Source organism: Thunnus thynnus, chromosome 7 (genome assembly GCF_963924715.1).
Source record: "Thunnus thynnus chromosome 7, fThuThy2.1, whole genome shotgun sequence".
Lineage (NCBI taxonomy): Eukaryota > Metazoa > Chordata > Actinopteri > Scombriformes > Scombridae > Thunnus > Thunnus thynnus.
This window is the reverse complement of record NC_089523.1, coordinates 35,160,625-35,184,285: the sequence shown is the minus strand read 5'-3', so window position 1 is coordinate 35,184,285 and position 23,661 is coordinate 35,160,625. Positions and strand designations below refer to the sequence as shown.

General features: G+C 40.6%; 1 protein-coding gene across 3 annotated transcripts in view; it reads left to right on the top strand.

The window, feature by feature from the left end:
- arrb1 (arrestin, beta 1) overlaps positions 1–23,661 on the top strand; it is a 51,966-nt gene that overhangs the window by 3,867 nt on the left and 24,438 nt on the right. The window contains exons 8-14 of one of the 3 annotated variants that reach the window (XM_067595711.1): positions 71–124; positions 558–660; positions 1,159–1,264; positions 1,349–1,419; positions 1,837–1,908; positions 2,067–2,184; positions 2,284–2,389. In XM_067595711.1, coding sequence (XP_067451812.1) covers positions 71–124; positions 558–660; positions 1,159–1,264; positions 1,349–1,419; positions 1,837–1,908; positions 2,067–2,184; positions 2,284–2,389 — 630 coding nt within the window. Of the gene's footprint in view, positions 1–70; positions 125–554; positions 661–1,158; positions 1,265–1,348; positions 1,420–1,836; positions 1,909–2,066; positions 2,185–2,283; positions 2,390–18,744; positions 19,072–23,661 lie in introns of those variants that run through there. The other 2 variants (XM_067595710.1, XM_067595712.1) reach the window with 2 other exon arrangements.

The window sequence follows — 23,661 nt, the reverse complement described above, 5'->3', positions numbered from 1 at the left end:
CTTCAGGTGATTCACATTCAGTCAGCGAATCAGAGCGCTGGATCCTTTCATCTTTCTGTCCTTGTCTCAGGTCAGCGTCAGCGACGTCACCGCGGATCCTCAAGTCCATCAAAGAGCTGTTTGAGTGAGTTCTGATCTGCTGTTTAGTTTAAAGTGACAGAAGAGTCTTTAACCGCTGACGATGACGTCTAACGTCACGATCAGACTCCACAAATCAGTCGGGGAACATCCTGAGTGGACAGGCGCCGGGAGTTCAGGAAACAAAAAAAGTGTGTTTGGGAGCATTTGGGAACTAAAAGAACACAGGTTTGGGAACTAAAATGAGTCCAGGTGTTTGGGAACTAAAAGAACATGGGCCATTTGGAAACTAAGAGGCCACAGGGTGTTTAGGAAATAAAGAACACAGGATGTTCGGGGAACTAAAACGAGTGTGGGGCTTTACGTTGTACAATGAATTTCACAAATTTTTAGAGGAAAACAGGAAGACGTGATCAAAGATTGTATTAATTTGTGTGTGTGTGTGTGTGTGTGTGTGTGTGTGTTTGTGATGTAAGCAGGAAGAGGCGGGGTCACTCTGTCTGCAGTCTGGAGGAGGATCTGTTGTGTCCAGTAGGAATCTGTCTGGCAGCCAGAGTCCCTGTTAGAGCTCTGCAAGTCCTGGTACACCGAGTACACACTAAATACACACAGAGTACACACTAAATACACACCGAGTACACACTAAATACACACTGAGTACACACTAAATACACACCGAGTACACACTAAATACACACAGAGTACACACTAAATACACACCGAGTACACACTAAATACACACTGAGTACACACTAAATACACACTGAGTACACACTAAATACACACTGAGTACACACTGTTCTGATCATCAGTTTGATTTATTTATTCTTTTGGCTCTAAATACTACGATACCCATGATCCTCAGCTGCTGTTGCTATAAAGAAGAAGCCAGTCAGACAGAAAGTGAACTGGTTTAAACTGCTGAATGTTTGACACTTTGTAGGGAAGAAACGGAACATGAAGCTCTGTGATTGGATGTTTGTTAGTGAAATGCATCTTGGGAGTTGAAGTTGAAGTTTTTATGTCCACATGCTTATAGCATTGACTTTTTATAAAACATGCAGATATTTTCTAACACAGGAGGCCCATGAGCAAGGCATAAACGCTGTGAGGTTCAGCCGCAGCTCGGACCTGCTGGCCACCGGAGGAACAGACCGAGTCATCAAACTGTGGGAGGTCCGAGCAGGTACGCTGATCTCAGGTCAGGTTTTATTTCTATTGGTCAATATTTGGTGTTGAGGTGTTCTGACCTCACTGATGATGTCATCAGGCTTGCTGACCCACAGAGCGACTCTGGACGGCAGCACAGAGGGCATCACCTGCGTCGAGTTTGACCCAACAGTGAGTACAACACCTGACCCTCACCTGTACTGTCACCTCTGACCTCCACACATTAACACTGACTGCTGCAGGAACTTGGAGCCTGGATTGGTGGGGAACCAAAAGGACACGGGGTGGTAGGGAACTAAAATGACTGCATGATGTTTGGAGTGCGGACACAGGACACAGGACACAGGGTGATTGGGAACTAAAAGGACACGGGGTGATTGGGAACTAAAAGGACACGGGGTGATTGGGAACTAAAAGGACACAGGGTGATTGGGAACTAAAAGGACACGGGGTGATTGGGAACTAAAAGGACACGGGGTGATTGGGAACTAAAAGGATTTCCAACTTCATATTGACACTGACGGCTGTCAGTTAAAGGAGCAATCTGATGTTTTACAATCTGATGAAAGTTGAATTTTGTATTTTCAGGGTTTGAGGATCCTCGCTGCGTCATACGATAAGTCAGCGTTGTTGTGGCGCCTGGATGACTCTGTTCCCAAGGTAACCACCACAAACTGTTCCATCATGCTCTGAGCTCACAGCTCACTGATCCTGAAACAACCAAAGATCAGATAGTCTGAATGTCCAAAAAACAGATTTTCTCCAAATAGTCTTCAGCAGTCTCACTGTCTCACCTGTGTGTCTCACCTGTGTGTCAGCTGACTCTGACAGGTCACAGCAGGAAGGTGACGGCAGCGAGGTTCAGTGGTCTTCATCAGGTGGTGACGGGCAGCGCAGACAGAACCATCAGACTATGGGACCTTCAGAGAGCTGCCTGTAAGTCACACTCATCAATAACTGATCAATAACTGATCACTGACTGTTGAAGATGGAAGTGTACCTGAAGACTGTATTTAAGGTGGACTTGTTGTGCAGGTGTCCAGGAAGTTGAAGTGGCGTCGTACTGCAGTGACCTGGTCTGCTCTGAAAACTGCATCATCAGCGGACACTACGACTCCAAGATCAGAGTCTGGGACACCAGGTAACACTTCACCTGTCCACCACCTCACCACTTCACCACCTCACCTGTCCACCACCTCACCACTTCACACCATCTCACCACTTCACCACCTCACCACTTCACACCATCTCACCACTTCACCACCTCACCACTTCACACCATCTCACCACTTCACCACCTCACCACTTCACCACCTCACCTGTCCACCACCTCACCACTTCACCACCTCACCACTTCACCACCTCACCACTTCACACCACCTCACCACTTCACCACCTCACCACTTCACCGCCTCACCACTTCACCGCCTCACCACTTCACACCACCTCACCTGTCCACCACCTCACCACTTCACCACCTCACCACTTCACCACCTCACCACTTCACCGCCTCACCACTTCACCGCCTCACCACTTCACACCACCTCACCTGTCCACCACCTCACCACTTCACCGCCTCACCACTTCACCACCTCACCACTTCACACCTTCTCACACCTCCACTGCTTCACCACCTCACCACTTCACCATCTCACCACCTCACCACTTCACCACTTCACACCATCTCACCACTTCACCACCTCACCACTTCACACCACCTCACCACTTCACCACTTCACACCATCTCACCACTTCACCACTTCACCACTTCACACCATCTCACCACTTCACCACCTCACCACTTCACCACTTCACCACCTCACCACTTCACACCACCTCACCACTTCACACCACCTCACCACTTCACCACCTCACCACTTCACCACTTCACCACTTCACACCATCTCACCACTTCACACCATCTCACCACTTCACCACTTCACACATCTCACCACTTCACCACTTCACACCACCTCACCACTTCACCACCTCACCACTTCACCACTTCACACCATCTCACCACTTCACACCATCTCAGACCTCCACTGCTTCACCACCTCATCACTTCACACCACCTCACCACTTCACCACCTCACCACTTCACACCACCTCACCACTTCACACCATCTCACCACTTCACCACCTCACCACTTCACACCATCTCACCACTTCACCACCTCACCACTTCACACCACCTCACCACTTCACACCACCTCACCACTTCACCACCTCACCACTTCACCACTTCACACCATCTCACCATTTCACACCATCTCACCACTTCACCACTTCACATCTCACCACTTCACCACTTCACACCACCTCACCACTTTACCACCTCACCACTTCACCACTTCACCACTTCACACCATCTCACCACTTCACACCTTCTCAGACCTCCACTGCTTCACCACCTCACCACTTCACCACTTCACCACCTCACCACTTCACACCACCTCACCACTTCACCACCTCACCACTTCACACCACCTCACCACTTCACACCATCTCACCACTTCACCACCTCACCACTTCACACCATCTCACCACTTCACCACCTCACCATCTCACCACTTCACCACCTCACCACTTCACCATCTCACCACTTCACCACCTCACCATCTCACCACCTCACCACTTCACCATCTCACCACTTCACACCATCTCACCACTTCACCACCTCACCATCTCACACCTTCACCACCTCACCATCTCACCACTTCACCACCTCACCATCTCACACCTTCACCACCTCACCACTTCACCATCTCACCACTTCACACCACCTCAGCACTTCACCACTTCACCATCTCACCACTTCACCACCTCACCATCTCACACCTTCACCACCTCACCACTTCACCATCTCACCACTTCACACCACTTCACCACCTCACCACTTCACACCATCACCACCTTCACCACCTCACCACTTCACCATCTCACTTGACCACCTCACACCTTCACCACCTCACACCTCCACTTTTTCACCACCTCACTTCTTCACCACTTCATTTCTGCACTTCATTATCAGGTACTCGTATCTCAGTGTCAACAGTAGAAAACAATAGAATCTTTCTCTCTGACTGATGGTTGTAATTTAGACCCCATGACATCTGTCATTCATCCTCCTTGCCGTCGCCATGGCAACTCTCAGTCTCCCTCTGTTGCCTAGCAACAGCTCAGCCAACATTACACCCCCCCCCCTCCTGAGGGAAACTGAGGTGTCTGTCCTCCCTCCACCTGATTGGACAGTTACATCTTTCACTGAGCCATCATTGGTCAGATTGTCCACTGACCTCAGACTGAAGACAGAAACAGAGACGAGAAACATTTACACAAACTGTTTGATATGAAACATAAAGAGAAAAGATAATAAACATGAAAACACTGAGCTCATAGAGAACAGACACACTGTTACATATATGGTAATATAGAACTAACCAATAATAATAAAAAGACAAGTGTGAGCTTTACACATCTAAAACTGCATCATACAGTATATATATATATATATATATATATATACATATATATGCACTCATATATATATATATGTACATAAATATAATTTCATGAATGTGTTATGTGTAACAAATGAAACTTTGTCTCGTGTCTTATAATAAGCATCTGTTCAGCTGATTGCTGCTTCAACACATAGAAATATTAATCCTGTTGATGTGAGGAGTGAATGAGTTTATACGAGATTATACACAGATACATAAGCTAGAAAAAAAAATGGACGCAGACACAGTGACGGCCCGTATCGGTTTATGGACGGCCATTTTGAAACCTCAAATTTGGTGATTTGACCGTCGCCATCTTTGATTTTTGGAGCCGGAAGTGACCATATTTGGACGAGAGGGCGGAGCTGACCCTAGCGCTAGCTGCTAGCTTGGTTAGCACGGTGCATTTACAGTCTATGGTTAGCTGTGATAATGCTAATGCTAATTTTGGCTAGCAAAAAACAGGCTCAAAACAAAATGTTCTGAACATCCGACTGCTTAGAGGGTCTGTTAGTGCAACCAAACGCTGACACGATGTTTTGGAGTCAAAGGAGTCAAAGTTTGAGCGTCGTGATCTGACAGACGAAAGTGTTAAAAGGGATTTCAACTTTATACCAAGATGGAACAAAAAGATGAAAAATACAGGTTGTGACGAATGACGGTGTTGATTTTGTGTTCTGGGACGATACGCTGACCTCTGGATTCGATACTATCACGATGAAAGGCGGCAGGATTCCAGTCTGTTGCTCCAGTACACTGTGTGCCAAACCAGTAACTGCTGTCCTCATTCCAATGAAATCCAATATGAAACATAACTGGCAGATGAGATAAATGGTCCGCAGCCTTTTTATTTTAAAAAGTTAAATGCATTAATTAATTAATTAATTATTAATTAGAAATTAATTGGAGAGGTTGAGGTGTTCTTGGGGGCCGTTTGTGTGCGTTTAAATGCACATTTTCACAATTTCATCATTAGACTTCAGGGTTTTCCCGTCTTTTCACATCGCTGTCAAATACTCAGAGTGTTAGAAAACACTGGTGACCTACACTCAGCACTGTACCTGAACGCCTCCTGCTGACACTTTACCGCGTTTTGCTTCTTCTCTGCTCTCCTCTGAGGAGGAGGAGGAGGAGGAGGAGGAGGAGGAGGAGGACAGGATGAAGATACAAACTGATGTCTGTGTTCTTCACTCAGTAATTAAATGTCAGGAATATTATTTATTTTACTGACATTTTTTTTTCTTTCCATATAAATCTATTCTAATCTTGTTCTGAAATTATTCTTTTTTTAAAATAATCATTTAAAACCCCAAATTCTTTAGTAATGAAGAAGAACTGATAAGAGTGTTTGATAAATACTCGTATTTACACAAACAGGATGGAAACTGTTGGTGAAGGTGAAACTAATCAGCAGCTTCAACAGGAAACAAACAAACTGACAGCAGGAAGTTTTCAAGTCTCAACTCTCTGAAGTCAGATATGAACAGATGATATAAATCAGTCGGATCATAAAGTCTGATGTTCGTCTTTTAGTCCAACAAGGAAATAAAAAGCGCTGAGATGCATTAATGTGGTCTGTTGTATGTCTGTCGTAACCCGAACCGTCCCGACCGCAGCCTGCAGGTCAAATACATTCATGATCATGTAATGATAATGGTTCAACATTGTGGGAGGACCAAAACCCCTGTTGACCTTTGACCTGGTCATTTTATTTGACCGCTGCAGGTCTGATTATATAATCAGCTGATAACATCACATTTTATTGAACAGCTTATCTATGGATTCACATCCTTGTTGGCTGCTCTTGTTTTATTTTGGAACAGTTAATTAGAAGCTTCCTGTTCGGCACCGTCACCAAATTACCGCTTTCTGATTGGCTGCTTATCGTGATCAATAACGAGACTTAATGAAAGTTTGAAAATATCTAACTGTTGCATTTCTTTAACACTCATAAAAATAATTTCCACTCACATGGATCCTTTGCTTCCTACGATGTTCCAACCGTCCACTTAAATATTAAATATATTATATATAACAGAATAATAATCAACATTAATATTCAGGGAAGACAATTAGCCGACTGTCCGGGTGCTGCACTGCCCTCTTAGTTGAGTTCTGCCTTTCTCGGCGGCGGCGGTGGCGGCGGCGGCCCACCTTGGAGTTAGACCGGCAGGGAAAACCGTGACTGAACAAGATGGTTTTAGGTGACAAAATGTTAGAATTAACTTTCATGAACTGAAAACAAACTGAAACATCGACGGCTAAACTCTGTGAAACTGTGTTACGCCATGTTTACGTTACCTTGCAAGGTAGCCCCGCCCTAAAGCATACGCTGCTTTATCGTCTATTTTACTCTGGATAATAGTTCAGTTCATATTTTACTAAATGAACGTCATGCTGTATTGAAGAAGACTTGACACTAGTGATTGATAAACTCATCAGGAAACAGTTAGTAAGGTAATAAATCAGTGAGCAGTAGAGTCGTTTTCTCATTGACTTCATTACAATCTGACTTGTTTGTGCAGCTGGTGGAGTCGCCCCCTGCTGGCCGTTATGCACAGATGCTCGTTACTGTAATAGTGAAGCTTTTCTCATTTCAAGTATAATTAAGGCTGCATTTTAAAATCAAACACATAACGGAGAGCTTTAGAGAAAATGTTCGTCTTAAAATAAATTGCATCGATCCTGTTTGGTTCTTTAGATGGTTTATTTTCTGTGGCTTCAGTTCGGATCATTTCGGGTTTATTTGCTGAGAAGATTTGTGCTTATATGAGACAAACTGGTGGTGAACTGCTGTGGGAAGCAGCTTAACCCCTAAATTCCACCGTGTGCACCGCGTTCTGGCTCCGACGCCGCTGCTGGAGCTGATTGCGGCCGCTCTAGTCAATGTATGCGATTCCACCGGGCGCGCCGCGGCGCGTTTCAGAAGCGTCCCAGAAGCAGCTCTCCGCTCCGCTGCGCTAAAGATAGACGCCTCGTCTATTTTTTACAGAGGCCACGTCAAGCAGCACAGAGCAGATCGAGCTGGGCAGGAAGTCAGACACAGAAACAGCATTGAGCATCCAGTCAGTTTTCAAAATAAAACACCCTGTGCAGACTCCTGGTCGTATATCAACAATAAACACAATTAAAACAGACGAATAAAGAAACCATTTAACTACGTAGCCTAATTAACCACAGCAGAAGCACAAAAATCAAAGACAATGACCAAATCAACGAAAGCTGAGCAAGTTAACAAAATTGGACAGTTTAGTTGCCCTGCTACTGCAGTAATTACGGTAGCCTTAAGGCACTCTGTAAGCTTTGACTAGGCTGCTGTAATTACTGTAGTAGGAGTGCAACTGACTTTAAACGGCGGGAGGCTTCCCCGCGGTGAAGACGCTCCGCTTCTGACACGCTCCCGGTGGAATAGGGCGCCATGCAGAGGACGGAGCAAAACCGCGGTGGAATCCCGGAGTAAGAGTGGCCGTCTGACTCGCTGTTCAGCTCTGATCTCTGAAGCCCCGCCCTGCTGCTGCACAGCTGAGGCTCGTTCATTCAAACTTATTATTAAACGCGTTACGCGTCCAAATCGCACCAAATTCAACACTGCACTTCTTTGGGTCCTCAGCGATGCTCTCGCCAAGCGTGAAGCCGATCGGATGAACAGTTCTTCAGATGTGCGAAGGACACACATACAGGCAGGCGGTGTAGAGACATGACATCATCCGAATGTTCCCTGATTGGTCGGTACGTTTCCCACCTGATCAGTTTTATGTGACCTGGATGTTTTTTGAAGATCATACAGACAGACGGCTGAGTTTCACTGGCTTTATTCAGTTTTTATGTGTCAACTGTGAGAGCTGTTTATTTATAAAGTTCACTTTTTATTAAATGAGTTCACTGCACGCAGACTCTTCTCATGTAGTCTGTACATATGAATCATTTCAGGGTATTTTAACATCATAGTGTAGCTAGAAACAGACATTTAAAGTCAGTATAACAGTTTTAATCATTTATCTTCATTTTAAATAGTTTTGTATAAACAGACAATAAATTAGTTTATCAGTTAGTATAAAATTATATCTGATCTGTAACAAGGTTCATCGAGTTAATATTACACATTTATGAAGATATTTTTTTGGTTGTTTCTTTCTCTGATGACCTCCTACATTACCCATGATGCAGTTAGACATTGTCTTCTTCCCATTAACCCTCCATGTCTTCACATGTTCGCTGTGACTGTAGCACAACTTGTCACTTCAGTTTTTTTATGTTTTTTTTAAGAATTTTCTTCCTCCAGTTGAGTTTTTGTCGTCATATTTCTGCTGCAGATAAAATGTCAGAGACGTAAACACTGTTCATGTTTAGAAAGTTTATTCCTTCTCGTTGGAAGGTTTGATGCAACATGAACAGATTTAACAGAAGAATGAGACGACTTGTCATTGATCCTGCAGTGATTGATTATCATGTAAACAGGTGAAATGTTTGATTTAGGACTTTCAGCTGCATTCAGGAGCTTCCTGCTCAGGGTAAAGTCACGTCATTGGACATCAGCTCCGACCAGCGCCAGCTGCTCAGCTGTTGCCGTGACGACTGCCTCCAGCTGGTCGACCTGAGGAGGCGGAGCAACGACCGCATGTGCTTCAGGTAGAAACATCCGCAGTCGGTAAAGTTTGTGTCGGTTTTTACAGTTTTCACCTCCTCATGGACTGTGTTTCTCTCTCAGAGCTGACGGCTTTAAATGTGGCAGCGACAGCACCAAAGCTGTGATCAGGTGAGTTTATTGATCCCGATCAGTCACTGATCAGCTTACAGATCATTTCTAACTCTCTGACTCTAGAAGTCTTAATAAGTTGGTTTCCAGCTGAACATTTATTTCTCTCTACTACAGTTAAAATCAGACCAACTAATGATTATTGTTGTTATTGATTTATCTCCTAATTATTTTGTCAGTTGATTATTTATTATATGTCCCAATGTTTGTGCCACTAGCTCTCAGTTTACTATCACAGCGGAGGATTTGTACATTAAAGGCTGGGTTTTAGACATGTTTGGACTGGTTTGGACTGGTTTGGACTGGTTTGGACATGTTTGGACTGGTTTGGACTGGTTTGGACTGGTTTGGACATGTTTGGACATGTTTGGACTGGTTTGGACTGGTTTGGACTGGTTTGGACATGTTTTGACTGGTTTGGACTGGTTTGGACTGGTTTGGGTCGGACGATGTGAAGATGATTCCCATCAAAGGATCAGGATCCTCCAGTCAGGATTTATTGCAGTGGACACACATGTGTCATGTGGGACACATATGAGGTATAGAGGTAAAGAGAAATAATATATCTAAGAATAACATAAATGATCATTAACGTAATTTCAAAGCAATAAATCTATTTGTAGCTGTTTCTATCTAATTAGTAGCAGTTATAACTCATATGTGTAATCTATGACTGACTGAAGAGCAGAGGACCAAACACATTGTGTTCGTTACACCAACTGGGTTTAACTAAGAGCCAAATAAGCTAAAAACAGTAAAATAACTTTAGCAGCCTTTGCTCCTCTGGCTGACGCAGCACAGCTCAACGATTATTCTCTTATCAAAACAGTTGCAGATTAATTTTCTGGTTTCTGTCTGATGAACACGGTTGGTTGCACATTTACATGTTAATGCACTTTCTTCAGTGGCCTAAATGTGCTCTATAATTATAATAATTATATCATCATCGTTTTTCATAAATGTAACAGTAACATTACACAGAATACAATTTAAATGATACGATACAAACTACATTTTATAGTAGTGTAATGTTAGTGAACCTCTGGCGTTATGTAAGTGCAGTAATTATCTCCACTTATGTCATCATTTATTTATCAGTTTCTGTGCTTGTAATTCTTTCCAAACATTCCAGCAGAGAGAGAACGAGGTGAAAACACATCAGAGTGAGAGAGAGAAGGATGTGATACTGCATGGTAGATTTTCTGCAGTTTCCATGACAACAGCAGGAGCAGGATGCTTTGTGTCTGTTCAGCTGCTTCAGTTCTCTGACAGAAACACTGAATGTATGAACACGTTTCTGCCCAAACAGTCAGTCAGTCAGTGTTCTCTCTGATAACATCATAATAAACCGGTAACCAAAGGAACCTTCCTGTGTTTGTGCATCACATCGTAACTCAACGTTTCCTCAGAGAAGAGAAACGTGAAGTTTAGTTAATTAAATGTGAAAACATAAAGAATGCTCAGAGACGTTTGTATGAATTAAATGCTGGTAGTTACAGTCCAGTATATATGTGTGTGTGTGTGTGTATATATATATGTGTGTATATATATATACACACACACACACACACATATATATATATATGTATATGTATATGTATATGTATGTTATACCAACAATTATTGGAATCATTTCTGAGATAATGACCGAATGACTTTGTCCTTTCAGAAACTTAAATTACAGAAATTACATATCAGATACTTTCTATGAAATGACGGGAAGTTTGACAGGAAGTTATGTGACCTGTGACAAAGTGTGAAAGAGTAAGACCTTTATTCTGAAGCAGCTGCAGGAAGTGTAGAGTTTGTGTTACATGAAACGTATTTTATTGTTTAAAGGACTTGGATTTGACTGGTCTTGTTGGTCTTGAATTAGGACTTGATTTGGAACTTTTTTGTCCAGACTCAGACCTGAACTTGAATCCTCAACCCAGCTGGAGATCTGAGGTTAATTAATCAGGTTAATGGATCAGCTCCCAATTAAAAGATACATTTCTTGATTAATCACATTTGAAAATAAGGAAACCTGCAGCAGATCCTGAACCTGAAGCTTCATGCAACAAAACAACCCAAACGTGACCTGAAACCACAACACAGGATCCACTGAGTTCAGGGCCGGGGATCCAGATGGTTCCATGTAGAACCCTGTTAGAACGGTTCTCCCTCAGTCTGACCTTCTCTCTCTCTCTCTTCAGTCCAGACGGCTGCTTCCTGGCGGCCGGATCAGCAGACGGCACCGTCTACATCTGGAACGTCACCAACGGCAACCTGGAGACACGCCTACTAGACAAACACAGGTAACAGATCAGGGATCCAATCAGCTGATCAATACAGGAACCAATCAATCCAAAACAAGCGTATTGAAATCAGTTTAGGAAGATTTTATTTCCAGTAATATCCGTTAATCCTATAAAATTTAATAGAAACATTAGAGGCTCCCAGACGTTTCCCTGAGGAACACCACACGTTATTAAAGACAGAGAAGAAGAACATTTATTTACTTCATGATGTTTTACTAAGTGTCTTCATGTTAAAGTGTTTCCTTTAAGTTTTATAGAAACCTCCCAGACGTCTCCCTGAGGAACTCCGCAGGCTACTGAGAACGGGAGTATTTATCTAAATGTTGTGCTGTTCCTTTAATAACCTCTCTCTCTCTCCTCTCTTTAGCTCGTCCATCAGCGCCGTGTCCTGGTCTCTGTCCGGCGAGTATGTCGTCAGCGTGGACAAGAGTAGGCGGGCCGTCCTCTGGAGTGACATCTGAAACAGCCGATCCACGAGTTCACGTTGTCATGGCAACACCTCAGACAACACGCCTCACCTGGCCACAAAAACTGATCTGAGAGCAGCGTGTTAAAGGGAACATTTTACATTTGTTTTATGAGTTTGATGGACTAAAGGGATGAAGGATTTTCCTGCCTGCTGAATTTGAACAGGTTTATTTAACATTAACAGAGATTAACAAGTTTTTTACCAACTTTAAGCTTCTTGCACTGAATCATCAACAAACAAAGCAAAACTGCAGCAAAAACATGGATACTAATCCGCTAGCTGATATTAGCATTTTGCTCAAAACACAGCTGTGCATAAACACAGACTCGTCTTCTTGTAGAGAGAAAACATGGCTGCCGTCTGCAGATATTGCAAAAAAAAAGAAGATCATTTTAAAAACGTAACCCAGGTTTTTCAGAATCATCCAATATCAGCAGTTTTTTCTGGGATTCCAGTCATCAGGCATCATCATCTATTGATTATTGGGGGCAATAAAATAAAACCATCAATCAACAAAACAGGAAACGACTCCCGCCGCCATCTGCTCTCTGCTGGTGATATAAAAGAACAAAGATGTAAAATAATAAAAACTCACAAATTAACAATAAAAGAAGCTTTAAAAGAACATTTATGTATCAAAAGAGAAATGAAAAATTGATTTTGTTATTTTTAAGTAAGTTGTCATAAAGCAGACGCAGACGTGTAACGAGGGACGTTTTAGTTCCTCTGGGTTCTTCATTCCCGGCTCGAGTCGTGGAATCAAAGTGTTTTCAGACTTGTTTACCTCGCTGTGATGTCACAGCGCTGTGATGTCACAGCGCTCCTCAGAAAACCAAACTGTAAACACTCTCTGATTTGAGGAGAAGTCGATCGAGAGTCTGAATCCAGAAACAAAACCTTCCTGAAGAAGCTTCAACACTGTCCTGGACGGAGTGAGACGTCGCTGTTTTAAAACTCTTTGACTCAAAGTAGAAATTATAACACAACTCTGTCTGAGGTTCTATTCAAGCTATAAAAGCAGATTTTACTGCTGAATGATCAGCTGTCATCAGTCAGAAAACCTAAAAGTAGAAATAAATTGTGTCACTCTGATCATCGTTGGTCCGTTAGAGACAAAGATGCTTCATAAATCAGATCCTGGTTCAGATTTTAGTTTGTTTAAACTTGTTCCAGAAGCAGAAGAAGAAGAAACAAACATGTTTTTTTTTTCCTGTCAGCTGACGGATCAGTTTGAGGCTGAAGAGTCGGAGTTTCCTGCTGATCTGCTCTCAGCCGTCAATTTGCATTTAAAAGGCGTCTCTGCATTAATCTCTGTTTGCCTTCTCGGCTTTGAAGAGCGAAGTCAGCGGCTTCAAAGAGACGAGTGGAGGCCGGAGGCTCAGATGGAGTCCTGAACACGGATCAGAGACAAAGAGACACTTCACATCATCGGCAGACCTTCAGGCTGCGTCACCAACACGCCGACACCTTTAACGCCACCGCCACCTTCTCAAAACCAGAAAACAGACTTTTGAAAACCCGTTTTAGTTTGACACTGACGTTTACTTCCTGATTGGGTCTCATCAGTCATGACGTGTGCTTCCCTGATTGGGTCTCATCAGTCATGACGTTTACTTCCTGATTGGGTCTCATCAGTCATGACGTGTGCTTCCCTGATTGGTCATCAGCCTTGACGACCGGTGGTTGATCCAACATGGACGACCAGTCACAGCCGCCGCTGATCATCAGAGTGACGCAGTTTTCTACTTTGAGGATGAAGAGTAAAGTCATCATGTATAACTTGATGACAATAAACTCATCCAAAGATTGTTTTGATTCAAAACTCTGATGTGAGACTGATGAAGAGGAGAACAGCTGATTCATCAATTCATCGATCAACAGAAAATTAATCAAATAATGATAACGTTTATCTGCTCAGAGCTGCTGGAATCTGAAGCTTCTATGAATCATATTTGACATTAAATTTAATATTTTGATCAGACGAAACATGACGTTTGAAGTCTTAACAGACAAAATAATTGATTGATTAAGAAACTATGTTTTGTTGCAGCTCTGATCAATAATCATATTTTTATTTTTCAAGATGAGAATCTGATGAAGATGAGGTTTGTTTCTCAGAGATGAAGAGCGAACAATCACATGTTCGTATATTTTATTAAACTATTACATAACTATATAACTGTTTTAATGGATTTAAACAGTCTGGAGGCTAAACGGTGTTTAAACTGTATCATTATGAGTTTTAATTCATTTTAATACATTTAATTTTGCACATTAATTGAACACCAGTGATGTTATTTTATCATCGTTTCTATTTTTAGTCCTTTAAAACAGCAACGTCTCGCCGTCAAAGCTTCATGAATAAAAAGTGTTTTTAGTCCTCGAGTCACTTTCAGCACATTATTATTATTATTATTATTATTATTATTATTATTATTGATATAAACTGAAACACATTAAACTATAAATGTGTTGAAAGTGACAGGAAGTTGTTTCCTGATGAAGCTCGTTAATAATCACAGAAACAAACTTTAAAAAAGGGAAACTTTCTGAAAGGGAAACAGCTGGTTGGTCACATGATGTTTTTATAGTTTCGATAGTTTAGAGAGACGAGCGCTAACTCTGACAACAACCTGAAAGTTAACGAGGCAACAACAGAAGATTGATTTACTGTCCTGATCGTCTGAGACACAAGAAACCAACTTCATGTTCATTCTGACAAATTAAAAACTGAAACTATAAAACAGAAACGAGTTTGTTTGTTTTCTGTTTTTTGAGCTTTGAGTCGGCTTGTTTTCCTCTTGATGCTGTTTCTGCTTCCTGTTATTTATTTGATTTTTTTACATTATTTCTTTAGTTTTGCTTCGTGTCGACTCAGTTTGAACCTTTTTTTGAGGTTTTCATGTTGGAAGATATTTAGTTTCTTGTGTTTGTTCGTGAGCTCAGAGACAAACGGCTGCTTCAGCAGTCCAACAGTAACGTTCGAGACAGATTCAGTACTTATATGTCAGAAATATGCACACTAACAATCACTGGATTAAAACTGATGCAGCCAGTTTCACTGTTCTTATTATTTAGCCAAACTAAAGCTCGTTATAATCTGCTCTGCTCTTTTTAAATAAATACATGTCACAGTTTGTTTTGATTGTTCATAAGTTGTGTATCTGTTGAATGTCAAATGCACAACGTTCTGCACCAGAAACAAGAAATCTGTGACGTTTTTAGCTGCAGCTGGTTGTGTAACAGCAGCAGACTCGTTGCTGTATCACTCATTAACCCAGTGACTGTTAGTGTGTGAAGGTTTGATTGATTCATTTACAGCTTCTTTAATTTCATACAAAGTTCCTGGAAATTTTCAGGGTAATTTCCAGGTATTTAACAGTAAAGTTTTAGGACATTTATAGAAAGTTTGGTGCACTGAGGTACAAATTATAAGAAAAAAACCAGAATAAAGTGATAAAGTGGTTGGTTTAGTTGGTAAGTGCCCCTCGTTATATTTGGGTTCATACATAGTTGTTAATTTAGAAAAGCTCTTAATAAATTAAACTCTTTACAACTGACAGAAAATAATCAGTTTTCAGTGTGAAGTTTAGAAACTAAACCTGATATCAGCTGCTGTGTGACTGTCGACAGGAAATCTGCTCATAATGCTAAAAACAGAACTACACACTGAAAACTACGTCTTTTTTAAGTCTAATTTATGAAGAATTTTTGCAAACAACAACAATGTATGAACCCAAATATAATGAATATATTTACTGACTAAACCAACTATAGTTGGTACCAAACTGCATCCTCTAAATGTCCTAAAAATTACCCATAAAATACCTGCAAATTACTCTGAACATTCACAGGAAGTCAGTATGAAATTAAAGGAGCTGCAACATGAAGCATTACATAAGATATATATGATATATGATAAATTATATTATATATTTTCTCTTTTTAAACTTATTCAGTAAAGATGCAAATAAAACAAAACATAAAGTAAAACATTAGTCAGCAACAAAGTCAGTTTAGTGAATTAATGATTAATAATATATAATTATATAATTAATAATATATAATTATATAATTAATAATTAATAAAACAGCACTTTAATGTTTTTGTTCTGCTTCCATTATCAGAATGACAATAAATCTGAATGTTTTATTTGCTAAATAAATGTTGTTGAGTGCAGCAGTTTGTCTCTGAGCTTATGATGATGATGATGATGATGATGATGATGATGAAGAAAAGGGTTTTTAATATCTCTCTAATGTTTACAACCTGCTGCTGGTGATCTTTGTGTCTTTCTCACCAATAAACTGGTTTCTGACCTGAACTCGTCTCCTCGGTCGTTTCTGCTCTCGGGCGCTTTGTTGTTGTTTGTTTTTTTCTTTCATGACAAACTGTCGAAGTCGAGTTTTAAAAATACGAGGTGATGATGAGGAGACGAAGCTTCGGCGCCGCAGGCCGTCTCACACTCAGGTCATTAATAAGGAAACAGGAAGCAGCTGCTGCCTCTGAACTGCAACACACATGATAACCAGCAGCTGAACTACACAGAAAAACCTTTATAATCATAAAATATGAGTTTCAGTAGAACATCTGCATCGCTGTTATCTTCACATCTATACCGACTCGTCTTACAGAAGATCTCAGACACAAACTGTATATTAACATTTATCACCTGATTCACTCTGTAACCCACCAACTCAACTTAACGCTTTATTTTACATGTCCCTTAATTTTATACTAAGTAGTAATTTGCAGGTATTTAATGGTTCATTTTAGGACATTTTACAGAGAGAAAAATCTAACAAGGGTGAAGTTGGTTTAGTCAGTAAATGCCCACTTACACAAAAACTAAAACTAGACGCTGGAAACTGAGTATTTTCTGAAGAGTCGCCCCCTTTTCTAAAAAATGTCCTAAAATTTTACCATTAAATACCTGTAAATGACTCCAGTTTCAGGACATTTGTATGAAATTAAAGGAGCTGTAAAATAAAGCGTTACCTGTCTGTCTTATCTTTGATATTTAACTCTTAAAGGAACAAATGACTTTTCTCTCAGATATATATAAATATGCAGTGGTCATAGTGTTTTTTAGTGTATTACTCTGCCTGAGAGGTAAAACTCAGGGCAGCAGAGAGGAACGCTGCCACCAGGTGGCAGTGAATCAAAATGTTTCATAATATCTTGTTTTTCATTTATCTGTTTATGAATCTTTATGGAGTCCTGAGAGTGCCAACACAAGCATTACAATGTTTAATTACTCTATTATTAATCAATGAATACATGAAAAAATCTGTTATAAATTACTCAGTGCTTTGAAAAACAAAGTTTAAAAAAGTGAATATTTGACAATAATTTCCTGTAAAATCAAATAAATCGTAAAATGTAATTGATAAATTAGTTAAATAAGTTAAACTAATTAATTGATAATTATTCAAAAGAATTTAAAATATTAACCTTACGTCACTTTTTAATATGTGTCTCTCAGTCATATTCCATCCCATAATTTATCATCCGTTTTAACCTAAAAATGACGGCAGCTGAGCTGTGATTGGCTGAAGTCAGCTGGAAGATGATACGTAGACACAACTCATAATAAAATACACATAAAGTAATAAAAAATGTAATGTAATGTAACAATGTGTCTATAATGTAATAATATAATTCTGCATAATATAAATGGCGTGTAATGTATTAAGTGTGTATAATGTAATATATTTAATAAAACATTTATAAAACTGATAATGTAATAATTTATCTATAATATTATAAAAATGGTTAAAAACTTCATGCATTATTATAAAAACTGTAATAACTCAGCACAAATAACAAATTAAAATCTAATGCTGTCAGGTTCAGTCTGCATTTGATATATTTCACCATCACTTATATTTACACGTATAGAGTTCAAATGAAAACCACATACAACGATCGCAGATTGTTACTTTTTGTGTGTTTTGTCTGATAAGCTGTTTATATTTTTAACTTTATTTCAGAATGTGAATGTTTGTGTTTATTGAGCTCAGCTGGTCCCATGAAGCACACGTTAACATCATGTTAGAATTATACACAGGTTTGTGTTTATTAATATAATTTGCATTGAAATATGACAGAAAATGTGTTCTGACATTTAAAAATAAATGTAAAAGTTATTTTTATTTCACATAATTTTTTATTGAATTTGTCGGTATTAATCCTCCGTACAGATGTTTTAAACTGAGGTTTTTTACTCCTGGTTCCGGAAACTGATGTCTGGACTTAAAATATAAATGATGGACAGAAGGATGGAGGTCAGAGTCCAGCTGTGACATTAAAGTCACGGACAGAAATAAAGATTGTCCTCTGGGCTCCTTTTGTTTTAACACGTTTCACTGCGAATGAGTCTGACAGGGAGGAGGAGGAGGAGGAGGGGGAGTTAAAGAGGAAGAAGAGGAGGAGTGGAGTCAGAATGAGTTTGACAGGGGAGAGAGAGAGAGAGAGGAGGGGGAATTAAAGAGGAGGAAGAGGAGGAGTGGAGTCAGTCAGTCGTTCGGTTGGTCGGAGCTCAGATGGAGGTTTTTCCTCCCGCTGAGGAGAATCTGACGGCATGACGACGACTTCCTGAGAGAGAGAGAGAGAGAGAGAGAGAGAGAGAGAGAGAGAGAGAGAGAGAGAGAGAGAGAGAGAGAACACACATCCTCCGTTCAGTTTCCACGGTGACGGCATCCCTCCATCCTCCTCCATCCTCCTCCATCATCTCCGTCCTGCTGCTGTCGGCTCGTCGGCGTCGTCAGGATGGGAGATAAAGGAACCAGGTGAGATTCAACGATGCGTCTGTTCGCTGCTCAGATACAGAACGGCCTCCGGTTCTGCAGAGAACCTTTATTCACGGTGTATGTGTGTGTGTGTGTGTGTATGTGTATGTGTGAGTGCGTGCATGCGTGTGTGTGTGCGTGCATGCGTGCGTGTGTGTGTGTGCGTGTGTATGTGTGTGTACCAGATATTCCTCATGTTATGGGGACTCGCCTCCCTTATGGGGACAAAAAGCAAAAGTCCCCTTAATGTAAATCACTGATTCTAGGATGAAGACCTGGTTTAAAGTTCAGGTTAGTTTAGGGTTATATTAAGGTTAGTTTAGGGTTTTGTCAAGGTTAGTTTAGGGTTATATTAAGGTTAGTTTAGGGTTATGTTAAGATTAGTTTAGGGTTACGTTAAGGTTAGTTTAGGGTTATATTAAGGTTAGTTTAGGGTTATGTTAAGGTTAGTTTAGGGTTACGTTAAGGTTAGTTTAGGGTTATATTAAGGTTAGTTTAGGGTTATGTTAAGGTTAGTTTAGGGTTATATTAAGGTTAGTTTAGGGTTACGTTAAGGTTAGTTTAGGGTTTTGTCAAGGTGAGTTTAGGGTTATGTTAAGGTTATGTTAAGGTTAGTTTAGGGTTACGTTGAGGTTAGTTTAGGGTTATGTTAAGGTTAGTTTAGGGTTATGTTAGGGTTATGTTAAGGTTATGTTAGGGTTATGTTAAGGTTAGTTTAGGGTTATGTTAAGGTTAGTTTAGGGTTATGTTAGGGTTATGTTAAGGTTATGTTAGGGTTATGTTAAGGTTAGTTTAGGGTTATGTTAAGGTTAGTTTAGGGTTATGTTAAGGTTAGTTTAGGGTTATGTTAGGGTTATGTTAAGGTTAGTTTAGGGTTATGTTAAGGTTAGTTTAGGGTTATGTTAGGGTTATGTTAAGGTTAGTTTAGGGTTATGTTAAGGTTAGTTTAGGGTTATGTTAGGGTTAGTTTAGGGTTATGTTAAGGTTAGTTTAGGGTTATGTTAAGGTTAGTTTAGGGTTATGTTAGGGTTATGTTAAGGTTAGTTTAGGGTCATGTTAAGGTTAGTTTAGGGTTATGTTAAGGTTAGTTTAGGGTTATGTTAAGGTTAGTTTAGGGTTATGTTAGGGTTATGTTAAGGTTAGTTTAGGGTCATGTTAAGGTTAGTTTGGGGTTATGTTAGGGTTATGTTAAGGTTAGTTTAGGGTCATGTTAAGGTTAGTTTAGGTTTATGTTAAGGTTAGTTTAGGGTTATGTTAAGGTTAGGGTAAGTAATGTAAGTTAAATGATGAAAACATGACTGTGTGTGTGTGAGAGACACTAAACAAGCCAACAAACAAGCAAAACTAAAAGTTTTGCTTGTTTGTTGGCTTTTTAGCCTTTATTTTGACAGTCCAGATAGACAGGAAGCTTGGAGACAGAGGTGGGGGGGGTGGGGTGGGGGGGGGAAACCTGTGAAGATGTTTGTGCCTCAGATCAGATCAGATGTTGTCGTTTGTTGTCAGGTTGTTTTATTCTGGCAGACAGGAAACAAACTAAATGTAATGAAATCAAAGTGTAAACATCCAGAAGGATGGGATGTGAATATTCTGAGTCACCGAGCGTCTGGAACAAACTGTTTGTTTTCTATGAACTGACGTCTGTAGAAACTGAGCAGCGGCTGATAGAAACGTGACTGTTTGGTTTATTTTCTCTGAGAGGTTTGATGATGATTTGATGAGCAGCTGAAGTTACAGCTGGAACATGTTTCTCCAGGCTGAACATAAACAAGCTCTTCCCCAAATAAACCTCCAGATCTGTGCTTTGATCATGTGACTCCAGAGCGACACGTAGCAGCGTCTCTATCAGCAGGACGACATCATCACACATCACTGTTAATCAATAATGATGATTGATGATGTGACGGCGCTGTGGTTCGGCTCTGGTTGGGTTTGTTGATCAGTTTGTTAATGTCAGAGAAACATGTGGTAGGTAAAAGTTACTACTTCCTTAAAGTTAGACCACATTCGTCGTCATGGCAACAATAATAACATCTGGGCGACTGACATCATGACGTCAGCGTGTTCAGTTTAAAGCTCCGCCTCCTGACAGGAAACGTCCTGCATCGACCAATCAGCTTGTTTGGTTTTTATTCGCAGTTTCAGTTTGTGCTTTAAAAACCTGAGCAGGAAACCTAAATAATGACGAACATCAGATCTGTGTGGAGCGATGATGAGGAGACTGTAACCTTCCTCACATCAACACATGAAACTAACAGAAACGTCGTATCTCCGTCATGTTTTCCATCGTCTGAGCTTCGCCTGTCGCTCCTTTAACGACGTCATCTCGTTGTTTCTTCTTCTTCTTCTGCGACGGTTTATCTGCTGATATTCACACGACGGCAGCGGATGAAGCAAAACGCTGCATTTGACAATTGATTCAGTTAAAATATGAGCTGCATTTGGAGGGAAACGTTCACTCTGCTGGACTGTAGTTCCCGCATCACGCCACCAGGACGCCACCAGGACGCCACCAGGACGCCACCAGGACGCCGGATCGTTACGTCCATTAATCGTTTCCAGATGAATCCAAATTCTTTGTCAATCAGCACAAAAACATTTTGATCCAAATTCATCTGCAGCATCAACATCAACATGCAGCCACATGTGAGCTGACGTCATGTTTGATTGATTGATTGATTATTTTTAATTTTAAACATGTTAAAATAACAAAATAAAATATATCAGCAGCGAAACAAAACAAATAAACAAATAATAATCATTCAATGTTTGAAAAGTGTGTAAGATGAAGAACTTTTCTAGTTCTGCCACTTTTTTATACTTTTTCAATCAAATCAAAGCCAAAAAACATTGAAAACAACACAAGAGGATAAATAACTCGCATAGAAACAACAAACAAACAAAAACAACACAAGTCAAACAGACAAACTACCAAATCATATTATTGCACCAGTCCGTTCAATCTTATTTCTAACAGTCGTTCTATAGATTTACTCTCTTTGTTTAACATCTGAAATCATATTTACGTTCCGTCATTGTTGGACGCTGTTTGTTAACTGAACCAGGTCCTGAAATGTTCCTGCATTTAGTTTGATGAAGAGTTTGTAGGTTTGTTGTTTCTCTCTGACGGTTTTAAACCCTGTTGAAGGATGAAGTCTGGATCTGTGTTTGTGTTCACACAGTGAAAGAAGAAAGTTTAGTTTGAGTTTATTTGAATCAAAGCAACTCTTCAGTTCCTGTTCCGCATCGTTTACACCTTTAACACCGATTCGGTCTGCTGGAAATCACACTAAACAAACCTAATCTCTGCTGGGATCACGTTCACAGTGCTCTGATAGGTCAGAGGTCAGAGGTCAGAGGTCACGTCGTGTCTTGAGTTTCAAGCCTTTTTTGCTCAGCATCAAGTTTCCTTCAGAACGTTTCCATTGTTGCAGTTTAGTTTTATATAAATGTGTTGAAAGAACAGCAGTTAAAACGTCCTTATAAGGTATTAAAGTGTTCAACTTCCTGAATGTGGTCTCTGTCCTGCTGTAACAGGAAGTTCATCCAAACCCGAGTCTGCTTCATCCGTCACTGTCTGCCGCTCATCAGAGTCCAGCCTGCGTTCATTTAATTAATAATGATCGTTATAATACCGACTAAATATTAAACAGTCGGTCGTATCGTCATGCTTTCATACTGCGACAGGTTTGATGGTGAAACAGGTTTTTTAAATGTAACATGTTGAACCTGATTACAGCTGAACGAAGGATCGAAACCGGATCAGAGACCTGATGTGAGTCCAGAATCCGGACTCGACTCGATCAGCGGCGTGTTCATGATGGAAAAATGATCAAATCGAGTGAAACGTGGGAGCTGAACAGGAAGAAGAGAAACAGCTGCAGGAAAACGTCACACAACAAAACTGACAGTTTGATGACATCATTTCCTGTTAACACGAGTAATAAACAAAGAACTGTAACGAATGAAGATCAGTTCATACTGTGGTGACTAATAATCATCAATAAGTCGTTAATTAAAGATAACTAAAGAAAGCTAACAGGCGGTTTGATTTCATCTGAGCTCAAACTTCTCTTCCAGTTATTTTCTGCATTTCATTTATTTTTATGTTATAAAACGTCGCCTCACTGTTGTGTTCAGTCGTCATCTCGTGGTTTCGTGGCTCAGTTCGACCTGCTGACACTCAAATAAAGACGTTTGGAACTTTTAGTTTAACTTTAGTTGAGTTGTTGTGGTTCCACAGTGAACCTCATTCAGACACAGAACATGGATATTTGTCCTGTGTGGTTGTGTGTTTTCAGGCTGAATGAGCTCAGTGTTGCTGTCAGCAGAATATTAATGAGCTCAGTGTGATCGGTCCGACATACAGAGCAGCTGAAGACGGTTTCTCTGCACGTCTTTAAAGAGACAAAAACATCCAAACGCTTTTCTGTCCTGACGCACAAAACCTCCGTCAAGAAGTTCAGCTGTCGATGAGGACGAATGTCCAGCGAGTTCATGAAGACGTTTGTGTGTCTGCAGCTCAAAATCAATGTTTTTATGCTTCTTATTGGCTAAAAACAGACTATCAGGCTGTAACCACCTCATGTTTTA